Consider the following 26357-nt stretch of genomic DNA (forward strand, 5'->3'; position numbering starts at 1 on the left):
CATGAAGTGGACCCCAGCATCCTCTACGGACTAGGAGAAAAGGATTTACCGGTAGGTATTAAAATAGTAATACTGTTTTCCCCAGGCACGCCTGCGTTTGTATCTGACATGCCTGCGTTTTTCAGCACACTCCCGGAAAACGGTCAGTTACCTCCCCGAAACACCCCATCCCTGTCAATCACTCACCAATCAGCAGTGCGACTGAAAAGCGTCGCTAGACCTTGTGTGAAACTGCATCGGCTTTTGTGAAAGTACGATGCGCGTACGCAGTGCACCCCATACGCATGCGAAGAAGTGATGATTTTTAGCCTGACCGCTGCGCTGCGAACAACGGCAGCTAGCGATCAACTCGGAATGACCCCCATAAATCTCTGTGCCCACTTATTGGATGATGGATCTAGCACCATCTACCGTTCCGTGTAATTCTGTGATAAGCGCTTTACTTTGTTGTTATGAGCGCTGTGGACGCCGCCAGGACGTCTGGGGGATGTAGTGTCTGACTGCTTCCCCAGCAGCATGTGCACGAGCGTCAGGAACTACACTCCCCACAATGCACCGAGAGCGGCGGAGGCTGTCACCTTAACATGGCGGAGGAAAGGGATGAGAACATCCCGGAGTATGAGGTTAAATATGTGAACACTAGAAAGATACATGTTGGCTCTTTCGGTCACCTGTGGAGGCAGAACCTGCACGGCTGTGACTTGAGCCTGGCGGAGGGGCCCTTCCAGGACGTGGAGGATGCCGAGCTGGCAGCGGAGCTTGGCTGCACTACCGAGACCGCTACAGAGCTGAACTTGCTTTGCAGGTAACGTCAGTCGTTCCTATGTGCGGCTAAAGAGCCATCCATGGCCCTGATTCACGTCAGCCGTAAAATAATAAGAAGAATAAATCTGCATAATTGTCATCTGTCCATGTTTCTAGGTACTTTATAATGTATTTTCTAAACATGTATGTTTTATCCCTCCAGCAAACTCCCATGAAACAGGCTCATTTATCAATGAATGATAAATTTCACTGTGAGTGATAAATTTCACCAGGCAATCACCTCCTGTCATTTTTCAAGCACAGCCTGTGACATGGAAGATAGGAGCTGATTGGCTGGTGCATTTTATCACTCACAGTGAAATTTATCACTAATTGATAAATGAGCCCAAGAGTATGAGCTGTACAGGATATCTACACTGTTCAGCTCTCAGGAGTAAGGCCCTCTTTCTAACACTTATACCCCTTTTACACTGACAATTTTATCCCGGGATTTTGCACGTGAACGCGCATCATCCCGGGATTTTTGTCAGTGTAAAAGGGTACACTTACAATTTCCCGGGATGAGCATCCCGGGATTTCAACCCAGGTCTCGACCTGGGTTGAATCCGGGACCATCCCGGGAAGCTGGGCAGTGTGAACGGGTATACCAGGTTAAGGCGACCCGGCACCCGTTCTCTGCATAGGAGGAGGCGGTGCTTGGAGAAGATTATCTCCAAGCACCGCCTCCGGTAGACAGTCAGCGGTGACGTCACCGACCCGGCAATATGCCGGGTCGGGCCGCTAATGTAAAAGTGTCATTCCCGGGAATGTGTCAAGGGAAATATCCCGGGACACATTCCCGGGAATGACCCGAGCCTGCGAGTGTAAAAGGGTTATTATTGAATAAACACCATAGTGGCTTCGCTCATGAATAGGGATGACCATTGATGGTTAGCAACCTTGGATGGTTTGCTGCCAGTGGTGGCAGACAGGGCAGCAATGTTTTTCTTTTTCTCCCCCAGCAATGGCGGTATGGAATTTATGACTGTCCCTGATGTGGACCACATAGCCCCAATCTCTTCCAAAATAGGCCCGCTGTCCCTCCTCCCACTGTTTTTCAGCCACTACCTGCACTGTGTTGGAGATGGTGTACCGTCCATGCTTTTCTAGCATTGCTGAAAAACACGGATTCCCCCATCGATGATGACATTCAATTGGGCACCATTCGATGATCATTGTCACGATTGCGCCTGCACTCAGGACTCCTTCCAAGTCAGGAGGTTACGATGTTTTTGTTTTGCAAAGTATCCTAATGATAAAATATCTCTGCCGCCACCAAGGGGATTATTCTAGGTTCCGCTCACAGTATAATTTTTTTTATTTTTTTATATAAGTAACATGTGCCTCATAAGGCCATAGGTCTAAAGAACATATACTGTAAATATATAGGTAATAGGTAATTTACTATAGGACAGGCAAACATCTACCAAACAACTTTTTTAATGTGTTTATAGGACTCCCAGTACCCTACTGCAAGCTGTTATTTTACATTTGTCTTTGTCAGTGTAGATCAGGCTTTTTCAACCAGTGTGCCGTGGCACACTAGTGTGCCGCGACCAGTTGCAAGGTGTGCCGTGGAGCCAGAGCAGCTTCCTGCACCTTCAAAGTGAACTGTTGGCCTGGGCTCTTCTTAGAGGATCAGTCGTGCTCCGACCGTGACCTATGCCTTGAAGACGTTGCGATGTGATATCATAGGTCACGGAGACTGCGTCTCACCACCCAGCCAACCCACCCGCATACACATCTTCCAGTTCCTGTCTGCATACACAGCTTTCCTTGCCCTCCCACATCCACACCTGCCCGACCGCTCGCTGCTCAGTATTCGCAGCACTCCACTATGAACAAGCCCCGCCACTGAGAGACAGGGAGGAGGACAGCTGACTTGTAGGGGCTAATATTTGTTATGTTATTTCTCCTATGGGGGGCAATAGGATTTATGTGGGGAGAATAAGGATTTATGGATTTATGGGGGGAATAATGTGAATAATTCATGTGGGGAGCAATAGGATTTATGTGTGGAGAAATGTGATTGATTTATGTGTGAGCAACATGATTAATGTGGGAGCAATGTGATTGATTTATGTGGGGAGCAATAGGATTTATGTAGGGAGCAATGTGATTGTTTTTTCTGTGTAGGCCAATGTATGTGTATTGTTCTTTTAACTGTGAGGGCCAATGTGTGTTTTTTGTTTTTTTCTGTGGAGAACTGATGGTGTGCCTTGGTAATTTTTAAAATATTGTCCAGTGTGCCACGAGTAAAAAAAGGTTGAAAATCACTGGTGTAGATACTATAATGCTGCAACAGTGCCACTGGCCTCCCCTTTATTTAAACACTTGCATGTATGTGCTTGGTGTGACTTCTGAGTTGGCTCACACAGAACAGTTTGGAGTGTCTATCAGGGGTAGGAACCTACTGCCAGAAACAAATGTAAGAGATTTAACATGCCCAGTTTAACCTCTCAGCACACGTAAAACCTTGTTTGTTCTGCTGAATCTCTAGATATATTTTAGATTTAAGCTGAATTCGATTCAGTGTTTTGTAGGGTAGGACAATGAAACAAGTAACAAGAACACAGTGTTTCCTGCTGGTTGATGACTGGGTACACAGGCTGATGCTGTAAACTACTGAAATCTGGATTTACCGCCCAACCCATTCATATCATATCTACTATGATCAGATATTGATTTGATACACTAAAATAGCCACATTTCCCTTCAGACTCACGAGTGTGGGAATGGTTATGTAGCGGCTTCTTTGCTACGTAAAAGTTTAATATGATTAAGTAGGTTTACGTAAACTTTGGTTAAATAAACCAGAACATCCCAAAACAGAACAGAAATTATAACTTTTATGTAATTGAATAATTTCACAAGGTTATCATGTGGAATTCTATTTTCTCTTACGTCCTAGAGGATGCTGGGGTCCACATTAGTACCATGGGGTATAGACGGGTCCACCAGGAGCCATTGGCACTTGATTGTAAGCTTGCGAGCAGGGCCTTCCTACCACTATATCTGTCTGTCTTTGCCCAGTTTTGTTCTAGAACTGTTGTTCTAATTGTAAAGCACAACGGAATATGCTGCGCTAAATAAGAAACTGCTAATAAATAAATAAGAGTTTGAGAGTGTGGGTTCGCTCTTCCCTCTATGCCCCTCCTACCAGACTCAGTTTAGAAAATGTGCCCGGAGGAGTCGGTCACAGCTAGGGGAGCTCTGCAGAGCTTCTTTGGTAAAGGTTTTGTTTTTTTTAGAGTTTATTATTTTACAGGGAGGCTTCTGGCAACAGCCTCCCTGCTTCGTGGGACTAAGGGGGGGGAGTAGTGTCCGCCCTGCGGGGTCTGAGCTATCTCCGCTGACAGGACACTGAGCTCCTGAGGGGATAGATCATTCCCCGCCACAGGGGATCGCTCACCCCAGCAGCATGCCGCCACCCCCTTACAGAGCCAGAAGATTGGTGGCGAGTGAGTAACCGACCCCCCTAGCAAGCGGGGGGCCGGGGTGAAGATGGCGGCAACAGGGTGGGGGCGCAGTACTAACTGAGCTCCGGAGGCTCAGCGGTACTTAGTGTGGCGCTGTGAGGGGCGCCCTGAGCCAGCGCCTGAACCCTGCACTGGTCAGCAAGCCTGTCGGGGTCCGTGGATCTAAGCCAGCATTTTACCTCAGGCCAGTATAATCCTTGTGAAGAGCAGGAAGACAGCGCCATTTTGGGGGCGGAGCTTCAACTCAGAGCGGACCCAGCAGTGTTCAGTGCCATTTTCCTGCCTGCAAAGCGCTGTCCAGGAAGAGCATTAAGACTGTGTAACCTATAAAGGTGCACAGTCAGCGCTAGTAGGGGTCTCCCTTTACATTAAAAGCGCTGTGTGTGGGTTGGCTCCAATTTCTGTGTCTCTCTTGCCATTCTTGGGGGTGAAACTCTCTGTCCTCCCCTGTGTGTGTGTGGAGTGTCTGTGGTCTCCATCAAGCTATGTCCAGGGACTCTGTGTCATATGCTGCAGAGGATATGTCCTCTCAGGATGATCCCATTGCATGTAATCAGGATTGCACTGGTTTAGCACAGATACCAGCAAGGGGGTTTTACCTGTTCCAGGATCTACCGCCTCGAAAGAGCCGGCTGATCGTAAAAAATTGATAATACGCTCAAATCGATGTACACGGCTTCTGGGGCTATACTAAGTCCCACTATTGCCAGTGCTTGGATTGTCAAGGCTATAGTGAAGTGGTCAGGCACGTTACTTGAAGACTTGGATACTATGAAGAAATGTGACGTTGAATTGTTTTTACGTAACATTCAGGATTCGGCAGGATTTCTGGTAAATTCATGAAAGACCTGGGTTCCATGGCTGCGGGACTTTCTTCCATGTCTGTATCAGCTCGTCGAGGACTGTGGTTGCGCCAGTGGTCTGCCGACGTGGAATCCAGGAAAAGTGTGGAGACCCTACCCTACATAGGTCAGGCTCTCTTTGGGGAAGTGTTAGATGTGTGGATCTCCACGGCTAAGGCTGGTAAGTCACCTTTTCTCTTACGTCCTAGAGGATGCTGGGGACTCCGTAAGGACCATGAGGATAGACGGGCTCCGCAGGAGACATGGGCACTTTAAGAAAGAACTTTAGGTATGGGTGTGCACTGGCTCCCCCCTCTATGCCCCTCCTCCACACCTCAGTTTACTACTGTGCCCAGAGGAGACTGGGTGCATTACAGGGAGCTCTCCTGAGTTTCCTGAAAGAAAGTATATTTGTTAGTTTTTTTATTTTCAGGGAGCCTGCTGGCAACAGACTCCCTGCATCGAGGGACTGAGGGGAGAGAAACAGACCTGCTTTAATGTTAGGCTCTGTTTCTTAGGCTACTGGACACCATTAGCTCCAGAGGGATCGGTACGCAGGTCTCACCCTCGCCGTCCGTCCCAGAGCCGCGCCGCCGTCCTCCTCGCAGAGCCGGAAGATAGAAGCCGGGTGAGTATGAGAAGAAACTTCAGAGGCGGCAGAAGACTTCAGATCTTCACTGAGGTAACGCACAGCAGTAAAGCTGTGCGCCATTGCTCCCACACAGCACACACAAACGTCAGTCACTGTAAGGGCGCAGGGGGAAGGGGCGCCCTGGGCAGCAATAAAACCTCTTTTTCTGGCAAATGTGTATGTATACAGCTGGGCACTGTATATATAAAGAGCCCCAGCCAGGTTTTTTGATATTTGAGTGGGACAGAAGCCCGCCGCCGAGGGGGCGGGGCTTCTTCCTCAGCACTCACCAGCGCCATTTTCTCCACAGCACAGCGCTGAGAGGAAGCTCCCCGGACTCTCCCCTGCTTATCCACGGTGAACTAGGATTTTAAAGAAGGGGGGGGGGGGGCACATAATTGGCGCAATATACAGATTACAGCGCTATCTGGGTAAACATAGTGTGTTTTTTCCTGGGTCATTAGCGCTGGGTGTGTGCTGGCATACTCTCTCTCTGTCTCTCCAAAGGGCCTTGTGGGGGAATTGTCTTCAGATAAGAGGATTCCATGTGTGTGTGGTGTCGGTACGCGTGTGTCGACATGTCTGAGGTAGAAGGCTCTCCTAAGGAGGAGGTGGAGCAAATGAATGTGGTGTCTCCGTCGACAACGCCGACACCTGACTGGATGGATATGTGGAATATTTTAAGTGCTAATGTGAATTTATTGCACAAAAGATTAGACAAAGCTGAGGCTAGGGAACAGCCAGGGAGTCAACCCATGTCTGTCCCTATGTCGCAGGGACCTTCGGGGTCTCAAAAGCGCCCACTATCCCAAATAGTAGACACTGATACCGACACGGATTCTGACTCCAGTGTCGACTACGATGATGCAAAGTTACAGCCAAAATTGGCTAAATGTATTCGATATATGATTATTGCAATAAAAGATGTTTTGCATATCACAGAGGAACCCCCTGTCCCTGACACGAGGGTACACATGTATAAGGGAAAGAAACCTGAGGTAACCTTTCCCCCTTCTCATGAGCTGAACGAGTTGTGTGAAAAAGCGTGGAAATCTCCAGACAAAAAACTGCAGATTCCCAAAAGGATTCTTATGGCGTATCCTTTCCCGGCAAAGGACAGGATACGGTGGGAATCCTCCCCTAGGGTGGACAAAGCTTTGACACGCTTATCCAAAAAGGTAGCGCTGCCATCCCAAGATATGGCTACCCTAAGGGATCCTGCTGATCGCAAGCAGGAGGTTACTTTGAAGTCCATTTACACACATTCTGGTACTTTACTCAGACCGGCTATTGCGTCGGCTTGGGTTTGTAGCGCTGTAGCAGCGTGGACAGATACCTTATCAGCGGAGATTGAGACCCTGGATAAGGATACCATCTTATTGACCCTAGGTCATATAAAAGATGCTGTCTTATATATGAGAGATGCTCAAAGAGACATTGGTTTACTGGGTTCTAGAGTCAACGCTATGTCGATTTCTGCTAGACGAGTCCTATGGACCCGGCAATGGACAGGTGATGCCGACTCAAAAAGGCATATGGAGGTTTTACCTTACAAGGGTGAGGAATTGTTTGGAGAAGGTCTCTCGGACCTGGTCTTCACAGCTACAGCTGGTAAATCCAATTTTTTGCCTTATATTCCCTCACAGCCTAAGAAAGCGCCACATTATCAAATGCAGTCTTTTCGGTCACAGAGAAACAAGAAAGTACGAGGTGCGTCCTTTCTTGCCAGAGGTAAGGGCAGAGGGAAAAAGCTGCACAACACAGCTAGTTCCCAGGAACAGAAGTCCTCCCCGGCCTCTACAAAATCCACCGCATGACGCTGGGGCTCCGCTAAGGGAGTCCGCCCCAGTGGGGGCACGTCTTCGACTTTTCAGCCACATCTGGGTTCACTCACAGGTGGATCCCTGGGCAATAGAAATTGTTTCTCAGGGTTACAAGCTGGAATTCGAAGAGGTGCCTCCTCGCCGGTTTTTCAAATCGGCCCTGACTGCTTCTCCCCCAGAAAGGGAGTTAGTATTAAATGCAATTCACAAATTGTATCTTCAGCAGGTGGTGGTCAAGGTTCCCCTACTTCAACAAGGGAAGGGATATTACTCAACCCTGTTTGTAGTACCGAAACCGGACGGTTCGGTCAGACCCATATAAATTTAAAATCCCTGAACCTATACTTGAAAAGGTTCAAGATGGAATCGCTCAGAGCGGTCATCGCCAGCCTGGAAGGGGGGATCTAATGGTATCCCTGGACATAAAGGATGCATACCTTCATGTTCCCATATATCCACCTCATCAGGCGTACCTGAGATTTGCGGTACAGGATTGTCATTACCAATTTCAGACGTTGCCGTTTGGGCTTTCCACGGCCCCGAGGATTTTCACCAAGGTAATGGCGGAAATGATGGTGCTCCTGCGCAAGCAGGGTGTCACAATTATCCCGTACTTGGACGATCTCCTCATAAAAGCGAGATCAAGAGAGCAGTTGCTGAGCAGCGTGTCACTTTCACTGAAAGTGTTACAGCAACACGGCTGGATTCTCAATATCCCGAAGTCGCAGTTGGTTCCTACGACTCGTCTGACTTTCTTGGGCATGATTCTGGATACGGACCAGAAAAGGGTTTATCTTCCGATAGAAAAGGCTCAGGAACTCATGACCCTGGTCAGGAATCTATTGAAGCCAAAACAGGTGTCAGTGCATCACTGCACTCGAGTCCTGGGAAAGATGGTGGCATCGTACGAGGCCATTACCTTCGGCAGGTTCCATGCGAGGACCTTCCAATTGGACCTACTGGACAAGTGGTCCGGGTCACATCTACAGATTCATCAGTTGATCGCCCTGTCCCCCAGGGCCAGGGTATCTCTCCTGTGGTGGCTACAGAGTGCTCACCTTCTAGAGGGCCGCAGGTTCGGCATTCAGGACTGGGTTCTGGTGACGACGGACGCGAGCCTCCGAGGTTGGGGAGCAGTCACTCAGGGAAGAAACTTCCAAGGACTTTGGACAAGTCAAGAGACTTGTCTTCACATCAACGTCCTGGAGCTGAGGGCCATATACAACGCCCTTCGTCAAGCGGAGAACTTACTTCGCGACCTACCAGTTCTGATTCAGTCAGACAACATCACCGCAGTGGCTCATGTAAACCGCCAAGGCGGCACAAGGAGCAGAGTGACAATGGCGGAAGCCACCAGGATTCTTCGCGGGGCGGAAAATCGTGTAAGCGCACTGTCAGCAGTGTACATTCCGGGAGTGGACAACTGGGAAGCAGACTTCCTCAGCAGGCACGACCTGCATCCAGGAGAGTGGGGACTTCATCAAGAAGTCTTCGCACAGATTGCAAGTCAGTGGGGACTGCCCCAGATAGACATGATGGCGTCCCGCCTCAACAAAAAGCTGCAGAGGTATTGCGCCAGGTCAAGACACCCTCAGGCGGTAGCTGTGGACGCCCTAGTGACACTGTGGGTGTTCCAGTCGGTTTATGTGTTTCCTCCTCTTCCTCTCATCCCAAAGGTGTTGAGAATAATAAGAAAAAGAGGAGTACGGACAATTCTCATTGTTCCAGATTGGCCGCGGAGGGCCTGGTATCCGGATCTGCAAGAGATGCTCACAGAAGATCCGTGGCCTCTTCCTCTAAGGCAGGACCTGTTGCAACAGGGGCCCTGTCTGTTCCAAGACTTACCGCGGCTGCGTTTGACGGCATGGCGGTTGAACGCCGGATCCTAGAGGAAAAGGGCATTCCGGATGAGGTCATTCCTACTCTGATAAAGGCTAGGAAGGACGTGACAGCTAAACATTATCACCGTATATGGCTAAAGTATGTTTCTTGGTGTGAGGCCAGGAATGCTCCTACGGAAGAATTCCATATGGGCCGTTTCCTTCACTTCCTACAAACTGGAGTGAATTTGGGCCTAAAATTAAGCTCCATTAAGGTTCAGATTTCGGCCTTATCCATTTTCTTTCAGAAAGAATTAGCTTCTCTCCCAGAAGTACAGACTTTTGTGAAGGGAGTGCTGCATATTCAGCCTCCTTTTGTACCTTCGGTGGCGCCTTGGAACCTTAATGTGGTGTTGAGTTTCCTTAAGTCGCACTGGTTTGAACCACTTAAAACGGTGGAGTTAAAATATCTCACTTGGAAGGTGGTCATGTTGTTAGCCTTGACTTCGGCTATGCGAGTGTCGGAATTGGCGGCTTTGTCTCATAAAAGCCCCTATCTGGTTTTCCATATGGATAGAGCGGAATTGCGGACCCGTCCTCAATTTATGCCTAAGGTGGTGTCATCTTTTCATATGAACCAACCTATTGTGGTGCCTGTGGCTACGCGAGACTTGGAGGATTCCGAGTCCCTTGATATGGTCAGGGCTTTGAAAATTTACGTGACCAGAACGGCTAGAGTCAGAAAAACAGAAGCACTGTTTGTCCTGTATGCAGCCAACAAGGTTGGCGCTCCTGCTTCAAAGCAGACTTTTGCTCGCTGGATCTGTAACACGATTCAGCAGGCTCATTCTACGGCTGGATTGCCGTTACCAAAATCGGTCAAGGCCCATTCCACTAGGAAGGTGGGCTCTTCTTGGGCGGCTGCCCGAGGGGTCTCGGCACTACAGCTGTGCCGAGCTGCTACTTGGTCGGGTTCAAACACCTTTGCAAAATTCTATAAGTTTGATACCCTGGCTGAGGAGGACCTCCTGTTTGCTCAATCGGTGCTGCAGAGTCATCCGCACTCTCCCGCCCGTTTGGGAGCTTTGGTATAATCCCCCCAATATCTCCATCCTCTAGGACGTAAGAGAAAATAAGATTTTAAACCTACCGGTAAATCTTTTTCTCGTCCGTAGAGGATGCTGGGCGCCCGTCCCAAGTGCGGACTACTTCTGCAAGACTTGTATATAGTTTTGCTTACTAAAGGGTTATGTTATAGTTTCATCGGTCTCGGACTGATGCTATGTTGTTTCATACTGTTAACTGGTTAGTATATGACAAGTTATATGGTGTGGGCTGGTATGAATATTGCCCTTGGATTAACAAAAATCCTTTCCTCGTACTGTCCGTCTCCTCTGGGCACAGTTTCTCTAACTGAGGTCTGGAGGAGGGGCATAGAGGGAGGAGCCAGTGCACACCCATACCTAAAGTTCTTTCTTAAAGTGCCCATGTCTCTTGTGGAGCCCGTCTATCCACATGGTCCTTACGGAGTCCCCAGCATCCTCTACGGACTACGAGAAAAGATTTACCGGTAGGTTTAAAATCTTATTTTCTTCCCTCAGCTACACCTGCTCTGAAGAAACCCTTTATCTTCAACTAGATCACAGCCCTTTCGGCCTACCAAGCCCAGATAGGCCAAGCCGTCCAACACCTTCTTTCGGGGGGGCCGGCCCAAGTCCAAGAAACCTGCGGCTGCAGGTTCTCAGGAACAGAAACCTGCTTCAGGTACACCAAAGTCCTCCGCATGATGGTGGACTGCACGCCCCGGAGGTGGGGCCAGTGGGAGCGAGACTTAGGCATTTCAGTCACTTATGGGTGTCATCCGGCCTGGACCCCTGGGTGCAAAATATTGTGTCCCAGGGGTACAGGCTGGAATTTCAATATCTCCCTCCTCACCGATTTTTTTTTTTTAAATCGGGCTTGCCAGCTCTGCTGGCAGACAGGACTGTCCTGCGAGATGCTGTCCAGAAGTTAATGGAGGCACAGGTCATTGTGCCAGTACCACCTCATATGTAAAACAAAGGTTACTATTCGAACCTTTTCGTGGTACCAAAACCGGATGGTTCGGTGAGGCCCATTCTGAACTTAAAATCACTAAACTTCTTTCTGAGGGAGTTCAAGTTCAAAATGGAGTTTTTAAGGGCAGTGATATCAGGTCTGGAGGAGGGGGAATTCTTGGTATCCCTGGATATCAAGGATGCGTACCTCCACATTCCGATTTGGCTGCCGCATCAAGCTTATCTTCGATTCGCACTGTTGGACTGTCATTTTCAGTTCCAAGCCCTACCATTCGGCCTCTCAACAGCACCGAGGGTATTCACCAAGGCGATGGCGGAAATTATGATTCTCCTCCGCAGACAGGGGGTGAACATAATTCCGTATACAGGCTAGGAAAGGAGTAACGTCTAAACATTACCATCGTATTTGGAAAAAACATGTATCTTGGTGTGAGTCCAAGAAATTTCCTGCGGTGGACTTTCAACTGGGACGGTTTCTTCTCTTCCTACAAGCCGGTGTGGATATGGGCCTGAAGTTGGGATCTGTGAAGGTCCAGGTTTCGGCCCTATCTATTTTCTTACAGAAACAATTGGCTGCCCTCCCTGAGGTTCAGACCTTTTTGAAGGGTGTTCTGCACATCCATCCTCCCTTTGTACTGCGCCTTGGGACCTTAACGTGGTGTTGCAGTTCCTCCAATCGGACTGGTTCGAGCCTCTACAGGAAGTTGAGGTCAAATTTCTTACGTGGAAGGCTGTCACGTTGTTGGCCTTTGCTTCTGCTAGACGTGTGTTGGAGTTGGGGGCTTTGTCGTGTAAAAGCCCATACTTGATCTTCCACGAAGATAGAGCTGAGCTCCGGACACGTCAGCAGTTTCTTCTGAAGGTTGTGTCGGCATTTCATATCAACCAACCTATTGTGGTGCCAGTTGCTACTGACTCCTCAATTTCAGCAAAGTCCTTGGATGTTGTAAGGGCTCTAAAAATCTATGTGAAGAGGACTGCTCGTCACAGAAAATCGGACTCTGTTTGTCCTGTATGATCCCAAGAAAATTGGGTGTCCTGCTTCTTAGCAGACGATCTCTCGCTGGATCAGGTTCACTATCCAGCATGCGTATTCTAAGGCAGGATTGCCGTGTCCTACGTCTGTCAAGGCCTACTCTACTCGTAAGGTAGGGTCTTCCTGGGCGGCTACCCGGAGTGTCTCGGCGATACAACTTTGCCGAGCTGCAACTTGGTCTGGGTCGAACACGTTTGTTAAGTTCTACAAGTTCGATACTTTGACTGAACTTCAGATCATCCATGGCCAATCAGTTCTGCAGGAGCCTCCACGCTCTCCCTCCTGTTCTGGGAGCTTTGGTACATCCCAATGGTACTAATGTGGACCCCAGCATCCTCTAGGACGTAAGAGAAAATAGGATTTTGGTTACCTACCGGTAAATCCTTTTCTCGTAGTCTGTAGAGGATGCTGGGTGCTCGCCCAGCGCTTCGTTTTCCTGCAAGTGTTTTCTGGTTCAGTACAACTTCGGTTTAGTTGAGTACTGCATTGTTACTTGGTAAGTACTGTTTCAGCGGTTGCTGAGTTTTCAAGCTAAGTTAGCTTGATGTGCCTTGTATGTGTGAGCTGGTGTGAATCTCACCACTATCTGTGTTAAATCCTTCTCTCGAAGATGTCCGTCTCCTCAGGCACAGTTTGTAGACTGAGTCTGGTAGGAGGGGCAGAGAGGGAGGAGCCAGCCCACACTCTCAAACTCTTAACGTGCCAATGGCTCCTGGTGAACCCGTCTATACCCCATGGTACTAATGTGGACCCTAGCATCCTCTACGGACTACGAGAAAAGGATTTACCGGTAGGTACCAAAATTATATTTACATCTTGTTCTCAGTTCTACAACTTCTTTTATAACTTTGGAACTAATTAATTTTGGTTGGTTTTTTTCCCCTCTTTCCAGTTTGGATGCATTGAAAAGTAATGATAATGAAGAGGATGCAAATCCAGGGGTGATCCCTGAAGACAGCAGCCTAGTGACTTTAGGGTATGATTTTGATCTGTAACTCCTATTATTATTGAATAATGGACCTTCCATTCACTGCCAATATGAATAAAAGTGTAGCATTGAATCTTCAGCCACAATACAATGAAGCTGGGATATGCTGGATTTCTTATGGGTTCCAAGAGAGAGTGGACCTCGCCAGACAGGTCGGTTAACACTCTCCCTCTTCAGCAACTGCTTTTATAATACATGCTGTCAGTAAGTGGTGTATATAAATGTCCCATTACAACATAAATAAAACTAAAATGACAAAAAAGGCCATAATGTAAGCTGTATATTAATGTAAAAATGTTATTCGTTTGAAATAAAATTATTTTTATGAAAGTAATATAATACCCTTATAAATGACTACAACTCTGTAAAATCAATACTAATGTCCTCTCAGTACTAACACTTGATCTGTGTATGTGTGTGGGGGGGGGGATTTTCTGGGCAACTGGAAAAAGCCTTTAGTGTGCCCCTGTGACTGATTCTAGTACCTTTTGTATGCATAGTATGCCACTCATACTATTTAAATATGGGGCATTAAGGAGCAACCCAGAATTCCTATGGATAAAGCTAATGATTTACTGTTAGTTCTGTGGCTTAATACTGGTGGTAGGCTGTATGTGCTTATATAGTAGTAAAAGCCTTTAAATGAAAAACCTTATGCTGCTGTGCTGTCAGTCCCTACGTTGCTGGCCTGTGTTTTACCCAATTCAATATAAATACTACAAACATTTTTTTGAGCTGCACTCATTCTGTGGATTGTCCTACTTTGCACCGAAAGACTTTATTTTAGTTTCATAATATTTTAAGTGTTCCCTGCAAGCTTATCAAATTCCCGAACCAGCCGCATGACCTCCATAAATTCTTCTACCTAATTACATCCCCTCTATACAGTCCACACATAACTTTTCATATGTTCTTTTTCTGTACTCACACGACCCACTGACCTTAGGTCAACAGCGTGATTAGATTATACAGTGCGCCACGCACATTAGCAATCTAGCTGCACCAATTTGCAGTAAATGGTTTGTTTTAACAGTATTCACAGCCCAGAGACATCACAGTATAAATCTGCTTGAAAAGGAGTATCGGTGTCTAAAAGTGAGAAAGTGGTCATATACCTTATACTTACAACTTCAAGAGTTCTATGATTTATTAACAAATAACAACATTTAAGGTGCTGAATTCAAGTTGCACATAATTGCTCCCACATTACGGGCGGTGTACTAAATGCATCCTGTACGCTAAGTTATATGCGTCTGTGTGACTGGCTTCCTCCTATCTGTACACTTGGTTTCATAGTGCCCATCATTATACCACCCCATTACTAGGAGCAAAAGTGCCTTCCTGTTTATGTACAACTCTCCATAGCCCATAATACTGCCAGCATGCTGTCTCCACCGATGTTAGCCTACATAAGAGCGCCCCCATCCAGTGGTGAAGGATGGTAGGGAAGGGGGGATTGGCTGGGCAGTAATGAGGATGAGTTGGAGAGGGATTTGAGGAGTGCATGTAGAGGATGTGCTTGAGGAGAGAGATACAGGGTGCGATAAGTTATAGAGAAGGGCCATGCTGTGCCTTGATGTGGGGATGTTATGCCTGTAGGCTGTGTGTAAAGTGAGTGGAAGACGTGTGTGGTCTGCTTTTTATTAGTGGATATCCTGTAGAAATGTTTTATAATTTCTCTGGCTCCTAATTTTTAGGCTAGCACCTAGAGCCTTTAGAAAAACTAAACAAAAAACAAATTGCAGAGCTATGGCCTACAGAACTGTTACTATAACCTGTGTAGGACGGATGAGACAAGAATGTGGCTGCATGCCAGCAGCACAAGGAATCCTCCTTAACCACTTGCCTGTCATGGTCGCATCAGATGTGACCATGCCTGCAAGTGCTCTATCTGACCTGGTCGCACAGGATGCGACCAGTCAGATAAACAGTGTTAGCAGCGGCAGGGAAGGGAAACTTCCCTCCGCTGCTGCTGTCAGACGGACCGAATGGTCCCTTTGCCTTCCAGCCCCCAGCGTTGCCGTGCTGCCAATCACTGCTGATCGGTCAGCACGGCAGGACCCCCACCCAGCGGCTACAGACAATAGCATTCGCTGCTAAGCGTAAATCATCGGCCCCAAGTCCCCCTGTTTACATGGCAGCTATCCGGGCTCTAAAAACTGAAGTCGTGATGTTACCAATGTTCCGATGGTCACAATGTTACCGATTGATGTTCCGATGTTTGGGGGGGGGACCCTTTTCTCTAACGTCCTAGTGGATGCTGGGGACTCCGTAAGGACCATGGGGAATAGACGGGCTCCGCAGGAGACTGGGCACTCTAAGAAAGAATTAGGACTACTGGTGTGCACTGGCTCCTCCCTCTATGCCCCTCCTCCAGACCTCAGTTAGAATCTGTCTCCGGAAGGAGCTGGGTGCATTTTAGTGAGCTCTCCTGATAATAAGTATTTTGTTAGGTTTTTTATTTTCAGAGAGATCTGCTGGCAACAGACTCTCTGCTACGTGGGACTGAGGGGAGAGAAGCAAACCTACTAACTGCGGATAGGTTGCGCTTCTTAGGCTACTGGACACCATTAGCTCCAGAGGGATCGAACACAGGAACTTAACCTTGGTCGTCCGTTCCCGGAGCCGCGCCGCCGTCCCCCTTGCAGAGCCAGAAGACCGAAGCCGGCGAGTGAAGCAAGAAGACATCAAAATCGGCGGCAGAAGACTCCTGTCTTCATATGAGGTAGCGCACAGCACTGCAGCTGTGCGCCATTGCTCCCACACTAACCCACACACTCCGGTCACTGTAGGGTGCAGGGCGCCGGGGGGGGCGCCCTGGTCAGCAATTAGGTACCTCTTGGCAAAAGCAGCATATATACAGTTGGGCACTGTATATATGCATGAGCCCCCGCCATTATTTTACACAAAATCGCGGGACAGAAGCCCGCCGCTGAGGGGGCGGGGCTTCTTCCTCAGCACTCACCAGCGCCATTTTCTCTCCACAGCTCCGCTGAGAGGAAGCTCCCCAGGCTCTCCCCTGCAGAAGAAGAGGGTGAAAAGAGAGGGGGGGCACATAAATTGGCGTAAAAACAATATATACAGCAGCTACTGGGTTAACACTACGTTACTGTGTGATTCCTGGGTCATATAGCGCTGGGGTGTGTGCTGGCATACTCTCGCTCTGTCTTTCCAAAGGGCCTTGTGGGGGAACTGTCTTCAAATAGAGCATCCCCTGTGTGTGGTGTGTCAGTACGTGTGTGTCGACATGTCTGAGGTAAAAGGCTCCCCTAAGGAGGAGGTAGAGCAAATATGTGTGTGTGAGGGTGTCTCCGTCGACAACGCCGACACCTGTTGGATATGTGTAATTAAGTGCTAAGGTGAATTTATTGCACAAAAGATTAGAGAACAGACAAGAAATCTACCCATGTCTGTCACTCTGTCGCAGAGACCTTCAGTGTCTCTCAATGCTCACTATCCAAAATAATAAACACTGATGTCGACACGGAGATTGACTCCAGTGTCGACTACGATAATGCAAAGTTACAGCCAAAATGGCAGAAAAGTATTCAATATATGATTATTGTAATAAAAGATGATTTGCATATCACTGATGACTCATCTGTCCCTGACACAAGAGTACACATGTTTAAGGGGAAGAAAGCTGAGGTAAATTTCCCTCCTCTCATGAGGAAAAAGAGCGGGAATCTCCAGACAAGAGACTGCAGTTTCCCACAAAGAATTCTCAGGCAGTATCCTTTCCCCACTAGGGCCAGGATACGATGGGTATCTTCCCCTAGGGTGTCACGTTTGCCCAAAAGGTAACCTGTCGTAACAGCTATTCTCGGGGATCCTGCAGATAGCGTGCACATTCAGGTACACTACTCAGACCGGCGATTGTGTCGGCATGGGTTTATAGCGCTGGGGCAGCGTGGACAGGTACCTTATCAGCAGAGATTGAGACCCTAGTATGTAGATATAGATATATGTATATATAGAGATATAGATATATATATATATATATATATATATATATATATATATATATATATATATATATATATATATATATATATATATATATTAATGCTGTCTTAAGAGATAGAGATAGAGATAGAGATAGAGATATATATATATATATATCTCTATCTCTAACATGCCCAAAGAGACATGAGTATACTGGGTCCTAGAGACAAAGCTATGTCGATTTCTGCTTGACGTGTCCTGTAGAATATGCAATGGACAGATGATGCCGACTTAAGAGGCATATGGAAGGCTGAGGATTGTGTGGAGAAGGGTTCTCTGACCTGGTCTCCACAGCTATAGCTGGTAATTCTGATGTTTTGCCTTATATTCCTGCACAGCCTAGGAAAGCACGACATTATCAAATGCAGCCTTTAGAACAAAGAAACAAGAAAGTCCGAGGTGCGTCCTTTCTTGCCAGAGGCAGGGGTAGAGGAAAGAAGCTGCACAATGCAGCTAGTTCCCAGGAACAGAAGTCCTCCCCGGCTTCCACTAAATCCACCGCATGATGCTGGGGCTCCACAGGTGGAGTCGGGAGCGGTGGGGGCGCGTCTCCGAAATTTCAGCCACCAGTGGGTTCGCTCACAGGTGGATCCCTGGGCTATACAGATTGTGTCTCAGGGATACAAGCTGGAATTCGAAGTGATGCCCCCTCACCGTTACCTCAAATCGGCCCTGCCAACTTCCCCCATAGAAAGGGAGGTAGTGTTAGCGGCGATTCACAAATTATATCTCCAGCAGGTGGTGGTAAAGGTTCCCCTCCTTCAACAGGGAAGGGGTTACTATTCCACAATGTTTGTGGTACCGAAACCGGACGGTTCGGTCAGACCCATATTGAATTTAAAGTCCCTGAACATTTACCTGAAAAGGTTCAAGTTCAAGATGGAATCGCTCAGAGCGGTCATTGCAAGCCTGGAAGAGGGGGATTTTATGGTGTCTCTGGACATAAAGGATGCTTACCTGCATGTCCCCATTTATCCACCTCATCAGGAGTACCTCAGATTTGTGGTACAGGACTGTCATTACCAAATCCAGACGTTGCCGTTTGGTCTGTCCACGGCACCGAGAATATTTACCAAGGTAATGGCGGAAAAGATGGTGCTCCTACGAAAGCAAGGAGTCACAATTATCCCATACTTGGACGATCTCCTCATAAAGGCGAGGTCCAGAGAGCAGTTGCTGTTCAGCGTAGCACACTTTCAGGAAGTGTTGCAACAGCACGGCTGGATTCTGAATATTCCAAAGTCGCAGCTGATTCCTACGTGTCGTCTGCCCTTCCTGGGCATGATTCTGGACACGGACCAGAAGAAGGTGTTTCTCCCGGCGGAGAAGGCTCAGGAGCTCGTGACTCTGGTCAGAGACCTCTTAAAACCAAAACAGGTGTCGGTGCATCAATGCACGCGAGTCCTGGGATAGATGGTGGCGTCATACGAAGCCATTCCCTTTGGCAGGTTCCATGCAGGAACTTTCAGTGGGACCTGTTGGACAAGTGGTCCGGATCGCATCTTCAGATGCATCGGCTGATCACCCTATCCCCCAGGGCCAGGGTGTCTATTCTGTGGTGGCTGCAGAGCGCTCACCTTCTCGAGGGCCGCAGGTCCGGCATACAGGACTGGGTCCTGGTGACCACGGATGCAAGCCTCCGAGGATGGGGGGCAGTCACTCAGGGAAGAAACTTCCAAGGGCTGTGGTCAAGTCAGGAAACTTGTCTGCGCATCAATATCCTGGAACTAAGGGCCATATACAACGCCCCGAGTCAAGCGGAGCATCTGCTTCGCAACCAACCGGTGCTGATTCAGTCAGACAACATCACCGCAGTGGCTCATGTAAACCGATAGGGCGGCACAAGAAGCAGGGTGGTGATGGCAGAAGCCACCAGAATTCTTCGCTGGACGGAGAATCACGTGCAAGCACTGTCAGCAGTGTTCATTCCGGGAGTGGACAATTGAGAAGCAGACTTCCTCAGCAGGCACGACCTCCACCCGGGAGAGTGGGGACTTCATCAAGAAGTCTTCACACAGATTACAAATCGATGGGAACTGCCACAGGTGGACATGATGGTGTCCCGCCTCAACAAAAAGCTACAAAGGTATTGCGCCAGGTCAAGAGACCCTCAGGCGATAGCTGTGGACGCACTAGTGACACTGTGGGTGTTCCAGTCGGTTTATGTGTTTCCTCCTCTTCCTCTCATACACAAGGTACTGAGAATCGTAAGAAAAAGAGGAGTGAGAACAATACTCATTGTTCCGGATTGGCCAAGAAGGGCTTGGTATCCGGAACTGCTAGAAATGATCACAGAGGACCCATGGCCTCTGCCTCTCAGACAGGATCTGTTGCAACAGGGGCCCTGTCTGTTCCAAGACTTACCGCGGCTGCGTTTGACGGCATGGCGGTTGAACGCCGGATCCTAGCGGAGAAAGGCATTCCGGATGAGGTTATTCCTACGCTGATAAAGGCTAGGAAGGACGTGACAGCAAAACATTATCACCGTATATGGCGGAAATATGTTGCTTGGTGTGAGGCCAGGAAGGCCCCTAAAGAGGAATTCCAGCTGGGCCGTTTCCTTCACTTCCTACAGGCGGGAGTGACTCTGGGCTTAAAATTAGGGTTTATTAAGGTTTAGATTTCGGCCCTATCCATTTTCTTTCAAAAGGAACTGGCTTCTCTTCCTGAAGTTCAGACGTTTGTAAAGGGAGTGCTACATATTCAGCCCCCTTTTGTGCCTCCAGTGGCACCTTGGGATCTTAACGTGGTGTTGAGTTTCCTGAAATCTCACTGGTTTGAGCCGCTTAAGACCGTGGAGTTAAAATATCTCACGTGGAAAGTGGTCATGCTGTTGGCCTTAGCTTCGGCTAGGCGTGTGTCAAAATTGGCGGCTTTGTCATATAAAAGCCCCTATCTGGTTTTCCATATGGACAGGGCAGAATTACGGACTCGTCCGCAGTTTCTGCCGAAGGTGGTGTCATCCTTTCATTTGAACCAACCTATTGTGGTGCCTGCGGCTACTCGTGACTTAGAGGATTCCAAGTTACTAGATGTAGTCAGTGCTTTGAAGATTTATGTAGCCAGAACGGCTGGAGTCAGGAAAACTGACTCGCTTTTTATCCTGTATGCATCCAACAAGCTGGGTGCTCCTGCTTCAAAGCAAACTATTGCTCGCTGGATCTGTAACACGATTCAGCAGGCTCATTCTGCGGCTGGATTGCTGCATCCTAAATCAGTATAAGCCCACTCCACAAGGAAGGTGGGATCTTTTTGGGCGGCTGCCCGAGGGGTCTCGGCATTACAGCTTTGCCGAGCAGCTACTTGGTCGGGTTCAAACACTTTTGCAAAATTCTACAAGTTTGATACCCTGGCTGAGGAAGACCTTGTGTTTGCCCATTCGGTGCTGCAGAGTCATCCGCACTCTCCCGCCCGTTTGGGAGCTTTGGTATAATCCCTATGGTCCTTACGGAGTCCCCAGCATCCACTAGGACGTTAGAGAAAATAAGATTTTACTCACCGGTAAATCTATTTCTCGTAGTCCGTAGTGGATGCTGGGCGCCCGTCCCAAGTGCGGACTTCTTCTGCAATACTTGTATATAGTTATTGCTTAACTAAGGGTTATGTTATGTTTGCATCAGGTTGTCTGATGCTCTGTTGTTTTTCATACTGTTAACTGGGTAAGTTATCACAAGTTATACGGTGTGATTGGTGTGGCTGGTATGAGTCTTACCCTGGATTCCAAAATCCTTTCCTTGTAATGTCAGCTCTTCCGGGCACAGTTTCCTTAACTGAGGTCTGGAGGAGGGGTATAGAGGGAGGAGCCAGTGCACACCAGTAGTCCTAATTCTTTCTTAGAGTGCCAAGTCTCCTGCGGAGCCCGTCTATTCCCCATGGTACTTACGGAGTCCCCAGCATCCACTACGGACTACGAGAAATAGATTTACCGGTGAGTAAAATCTTATTTTTTTATTTTATTTTTTTTTTAAGTCAAATCATTTCGGATAGGGTTAAATTCATGTTCTTCACCTAATTCACTCATAAAAAAACGACAATTTCTGAGCTGTTTTTGGGGGAAAAAAATAATAGTTAAGTGGTTAAGATGAATCAAGCATGAGTGATGAGCAGTTAGCCGGGATGCTACTTTCTGTAACTTCCTCCTTCAGTTGTTATCCGGGAGCAGTATGGCTTGTGTCTAGAAACCTCTGACTTGAAATACCACTGTAGTGGTGTAACACCCCCTGTTTCTGTACCTCTGTATGTAACCCACCAATGGAGTAATGACGATGCTGCTGTCTGAAGACTGCTAAGTCTGTATATCGTCTGACGGGTGGTCTTCAGTATGCCGACTGACGGGATCCCGGCGCACAGTATAGCGGCGCCGGAATCCCGACAGCCGGCATACCGACACTTATTCTCCCTCGTGGGGGTCCACGACCCCCCTGGAGGGAGAACAAAATAGCGTGGCGCGCGCAGCGAGCCCGCAAGGGGCTCATTTGCGCTCGCCACATTGTCGGTAAGCCGGCGGTCGGGCTCCCGGCGCCGGTATGCTAGTCGCCGGGAGCCCCTACCGCCTGCATACCATACTGAACCACGTCTGACAAGGGCTGGACTCTTTCAAAGATCATGAGTACAGTGTCAGATAGTGGAGGCTGCAGGATCCCTCTCCTCTGAATATGCTTCCATAGGCATAAAGCGATTGACACCATCTGAAGATGTAAACCAGTGGGCAAAACTCTGAAAAGCTTCACTTCTCAGAGTCTATTACATAGTGGTCTGATCATAGTACCCAGTGATAATAATGAGGACTGTAATCTGAATTTATAGTTGGCCTAAGCAGTAATGCATAAAATGATGCAGAAACTGTATCCCTGATACATAGGCGGGCATAGTATTTTTTACCAGGATCTTTTGGGAAACATGGGTGTTTTCCTCTGATACATATGATATCCCAGCAGACTGAATACTGGCTGTCACTATACCGACAGCGGCATCCCATCTGTTGGAATAGAGGCAGCAAGTCCTCTCGCGGGCTTGTTGCGCTTGCCATGCATCAGGCCCGGTGGCTCGCTTCGCCCTCCACAGGTCATATTCCCTTTCTGTTGGTGGCGTGAACCCACCAAACGAGTGGGAATACCGAGCATTCGTCGGGATTCCGGGCATCGGTATTTCGCCAGCTTTCTGAATTTCGCCGTCTGTCTCCTGATCACGAACTCTGTGATCCTTACAGCCGGTATATTTACTGCATCCTGTTTTTTCCTTACAAACCAGCAGCTTACACAAAATTTCAATATTCTATTTATGTACATATATATTTTCACCTAATTTTTTGTTTCAACAGTGACTAATTAATATTCTTTTTATTTGTTAATTCTGTATATCTTTATTTTTCATTGCTTGTGTACATTGTGTAACTAATTTTTTGTATCATTTTTATTTCTCTTACGTCCTAAAGGATGCTGGGGACTCCGTAAGACCATGGGTATAGACGGGCTCCGCAGGAGACATGGGCACTATAAAGAACTTTAGATGGGTGTGCACTGGCTCCTCCCTCTATGCCCCTCCTCCAGACCTCAGTTAGATCCTGTACCCAGAGGAGACTGGGTGCACTACAGGGGAGCTCTCCTGAGTTTCTCTGAAAAATACTTTTGTTAGGTTTTTATTTTCAGGGAGCACTGCTGGCAACAGGCTCCCTGCATCGTGGGACTGAGGGGAGAGAAGCAGACCTACTTAAATGATAGGCCCTGCTTCTTAGGCTACTGGACACCATTCGCTCCAGAGGGTCGGAACGCAGGTCTCACCCTCGCCGTTCGTCCCGGAGCCGCGCCGCCGTCCTCCTCACAGAGCCGGAAGATAGAAGCCGGGTGAGTATAAGAAGAAAGAAGACTTCAAAGGCAGCAGAACGGCACTGAAGGGTGCAGGGCGCAGAGGGGCGCCCTGGGCAGCAATAATAAACCTCTAGGGACTGGCTAACATATATATGCTGCGGAGGCAGTATATTAAATAATCCCCCGCCAGTATTGGAAATTTGAGCGGGACCGAAGCCCGCCGCTGAGGGGGCGGAGCTTGATCCTCCAGCACTAACCAGCGCCATTTTCTCCACAGCACACTGCAGAGAAGCTGGCTCCCCGGACTCTCCCCTGCTGAACACGGTGACAGAGGGCAAAAAAGAGGGGGGGGGGGGCACATTTAATTGGCGCAGTAAGTGTGTGTGTGTGTATGTGTATATATGTGTATATGTATATATATATATATATATATATATATATATATATATATATATAAAATAAGATTTTACTTACCGATAAATCTATTTCTCGTAGTCCGTAGTGGATGCTGGGGACTCCGTCAGGACCATGGGGAATAGCGGCTCCGCAGGAGACAGGGCACAAAAGCAAGCTTTTAGGATCACATGGTGTGTACTGGCTCCTCCCCCTATGACCCTCCTCCAAGCCTCAGTTAGGTACTGTGCCCGGACGAGCGTACACAATAAGGAAGGATCTTGAATCCCGGGTAAGACCCAAACCAGCCACACCAATCACACCGTACAACTTGTGATCTGAACCCAGTTAACAGTATGATAACAATGAAGTAGCCTCTAAAAAAGATGGCTCACAACAATAATAACCCGATTTTTGTAACAATAACTATGTACAAGTAATGCAGACAATCCGCACTTGGGATGGGCGCCCAGCATCCACTACGGACTACGAGAAATAGATTTATCGGTAAGTAAAATCTTATTTGCTCTAACGTCCTAGTGGATGCTGGGGACTTCGTCAGGACCATGGGGATTATACCAAAGCTCCCAAACGGGCGGGAGAGTGCGGGTGACTCTGCAGCACCGAATGAGAGAACTCCAGGTCCTCCTCAGCCAGGGTATCAAATTTGTAGAATTTTACAAACGTGTTCCCCCCTGACCACGTAGCTGCTCGGCAAAATTTTAAAGCCGAGACCCCCTCGGGCATCCGCCCAAGATGAGCCCACCTTCCTTGTGGAATGGGCATTGACAGATTTTGGCTGTGGCAGGCCTGCCACAGACTGTGCAAGCTGAATTGTACTACAAATCCAACGAGCAATAGTCTGCTTAGAAGCAGGAGCACCCATCTTTTGGGGTGCATACAATATAAACAGCAAGTCAGACTTTCTGACTCCAGCCGTCCTGGAAATAGATAGATAGATAGATATATATATATATCTATCTATCTATCTATTTTTAGGGCCCCGACAACGTCTAGCAACTTGGAGTCCTCCAAGTCCCTAGTAGCCGCAGGCACCACAATATGTTGTTTCAGGCGAAACGCTGACACCACCTTAGGAAGAAACTGGGGACGAGTCCGCAGTTCTGCCCTGTCCGAATGGAAAAACAAATATGAGCTTTTTTTAAGACAAAGCCCCCAATTCTGACAATCGCCTGGCCGAGGCCAGGGCCACAACATGGTCCCTTTCCATGTGAGATTTCAAATCCACAGATTTGATCGGTTCAAACCAATATGATTTGAGGAATCCCAACACTACGTTGAGATCCCACGGTGCCACTGGAGGCACACAAGGGGCTGTATATGCAATACTCCCTTGACAAACGTCTGGACTTCAGGAACTGAAGCCAATTTTTTCTGGAAGAAAATCTACAGGGCCGAAACTTGAACCTTAATGGACCCCAATTTGAGGCTCATAGACACTCCTGTTTTCAGGAAGTGCAGAAATCGACCTAGTTGAAATTTTTTCGTGGGGCCTTCCTGGCCTCACCCACGCAACATATTTTCACCACATGTGGTGATAACGTTGTGCGGTCACCTCCTTCCTGGCTTTGACCAGGGTAGGTATGACCTCTTCCGGAATGCCTTTTCCCTTAGGATCCGGTGTTCAACCGCCATGCCGTCAAACGCAGTCGCGGTAAGTCTTGGAACAGACAAGGTCCCTGCTGGAGCAGGTCCTTTCTTAGAGGCAGATGCCACGGTTCCTCTTGGAACAGACATGGTTCTTGCTGAAAGCAAATCCCATCTTAGCTCCCGAGGCCATTAGTCCTCTGTGAGCATCTCTTGAAGTTCCGGGTACCAAGTCCCTCTTGGCCAATCCGGAGCCACGAGTATAGTTCTTACTCCTCTACGTCTTATAATTCTCAATACCTTGGTTATGAGAAGCAGAAGAGGGAACACATACACCGACTGTTACACCCACGGTGTTACCAGGACGTCCACAGCTATCGCCTGAAGGTCTCGTGACCTGGCGCAATACCTGTCCCGTTTTTTGTTCGGGCGGGACGCCATCATTTCCACCTTTGGTCTTTCCCAACGGTTCACAATCATGCGGAAAACTTCCCGATGAAGTTCCCACTCTCCCGGGTGGAGGTCGTGCCTGCTGAGGAAGTCTGCTTCCCAGTCGTCCACTCCCGGAATGAACACTGCTGACAGTGCTATCACATGATTTTCCGTCTAGCGAAAAATCCTTGCAGTTTTGACCACTGCCCTCCTGCTTCTTGTGCCGCCCTATCTGTTTACGTGGGCGACTGCCGTGATGTTATCCCACTGGATCAATACCGGCTGACCTTGAAGCAGAGGCCTTGCTAAGCTTATAGCATTACAAATTTGCTCTTAGCTCCAGTATATTTATGTGGAGAGAATTCTCCAGACTTGATCACACTCCCTGGAAATTTTTTCCCTGTGTGACTGCTCCCCAGCCTCTCAGGCTGGCCTCCGTGGTTACCAGCATCCAATCCTGAATGCCGAATCTGCGGCCCTCTAGAAGATGAGCACTCTGTAATCACCACAGGAGAGACACCCTTGTCCTTGGATATAGGGTTATCCGCTGATGCATCTGAAGATGCGATCCGGACCATTTGTCCAGCAGATCCCACTGAAGAGTTCTTGCGTGAAATCTGCCGAATGGAAGC

The 26357-nt window shown here is 48.2% G+C and overlaps 1 protein-coding gene across 1 annotated transcript in view; it reads left to right on the forward strand.

The window, feature by feature from the left end:
• Positions 1-496: 496 nt before the first annotated feature.
• The window catches only part of SNAPC3 (small nuclear RNA activating complex polypeptide 3), a 105311-nt gene continuing 79450 nt past the window's right edge, over positions 497-26357 (forward strand). The window contains exons 1-2 of the mRNA XM_063914075.1: positions 497-805; positions 13385-13468. Of these exons, the coding sequence (XP_063770145.1) occupies positions 585-805; positions 13385-13468 (305 nt within the window). The 5' untranslated portion in view covers positions 497-584. The remainder of the gene's footprint in view (positions 806-13384; positions 13469-26357) is intronic.

The sequence above is a fragment of the Pseudophryne corroboree genome, chromosome 1, assembly GCF_028390025.1.
Source record: "Pseudophryne corroboree isolate aPseCor3 chromosome 1, aPseCor3.hap2, whole genome shotgun sequence".
Taxonomy (NCBI): Eukaryota; Metazoa; Chordata; class Amphibia; order Anura; family Myobatrachidae; genus Pseudophryne; species Pseudophryne corroboree.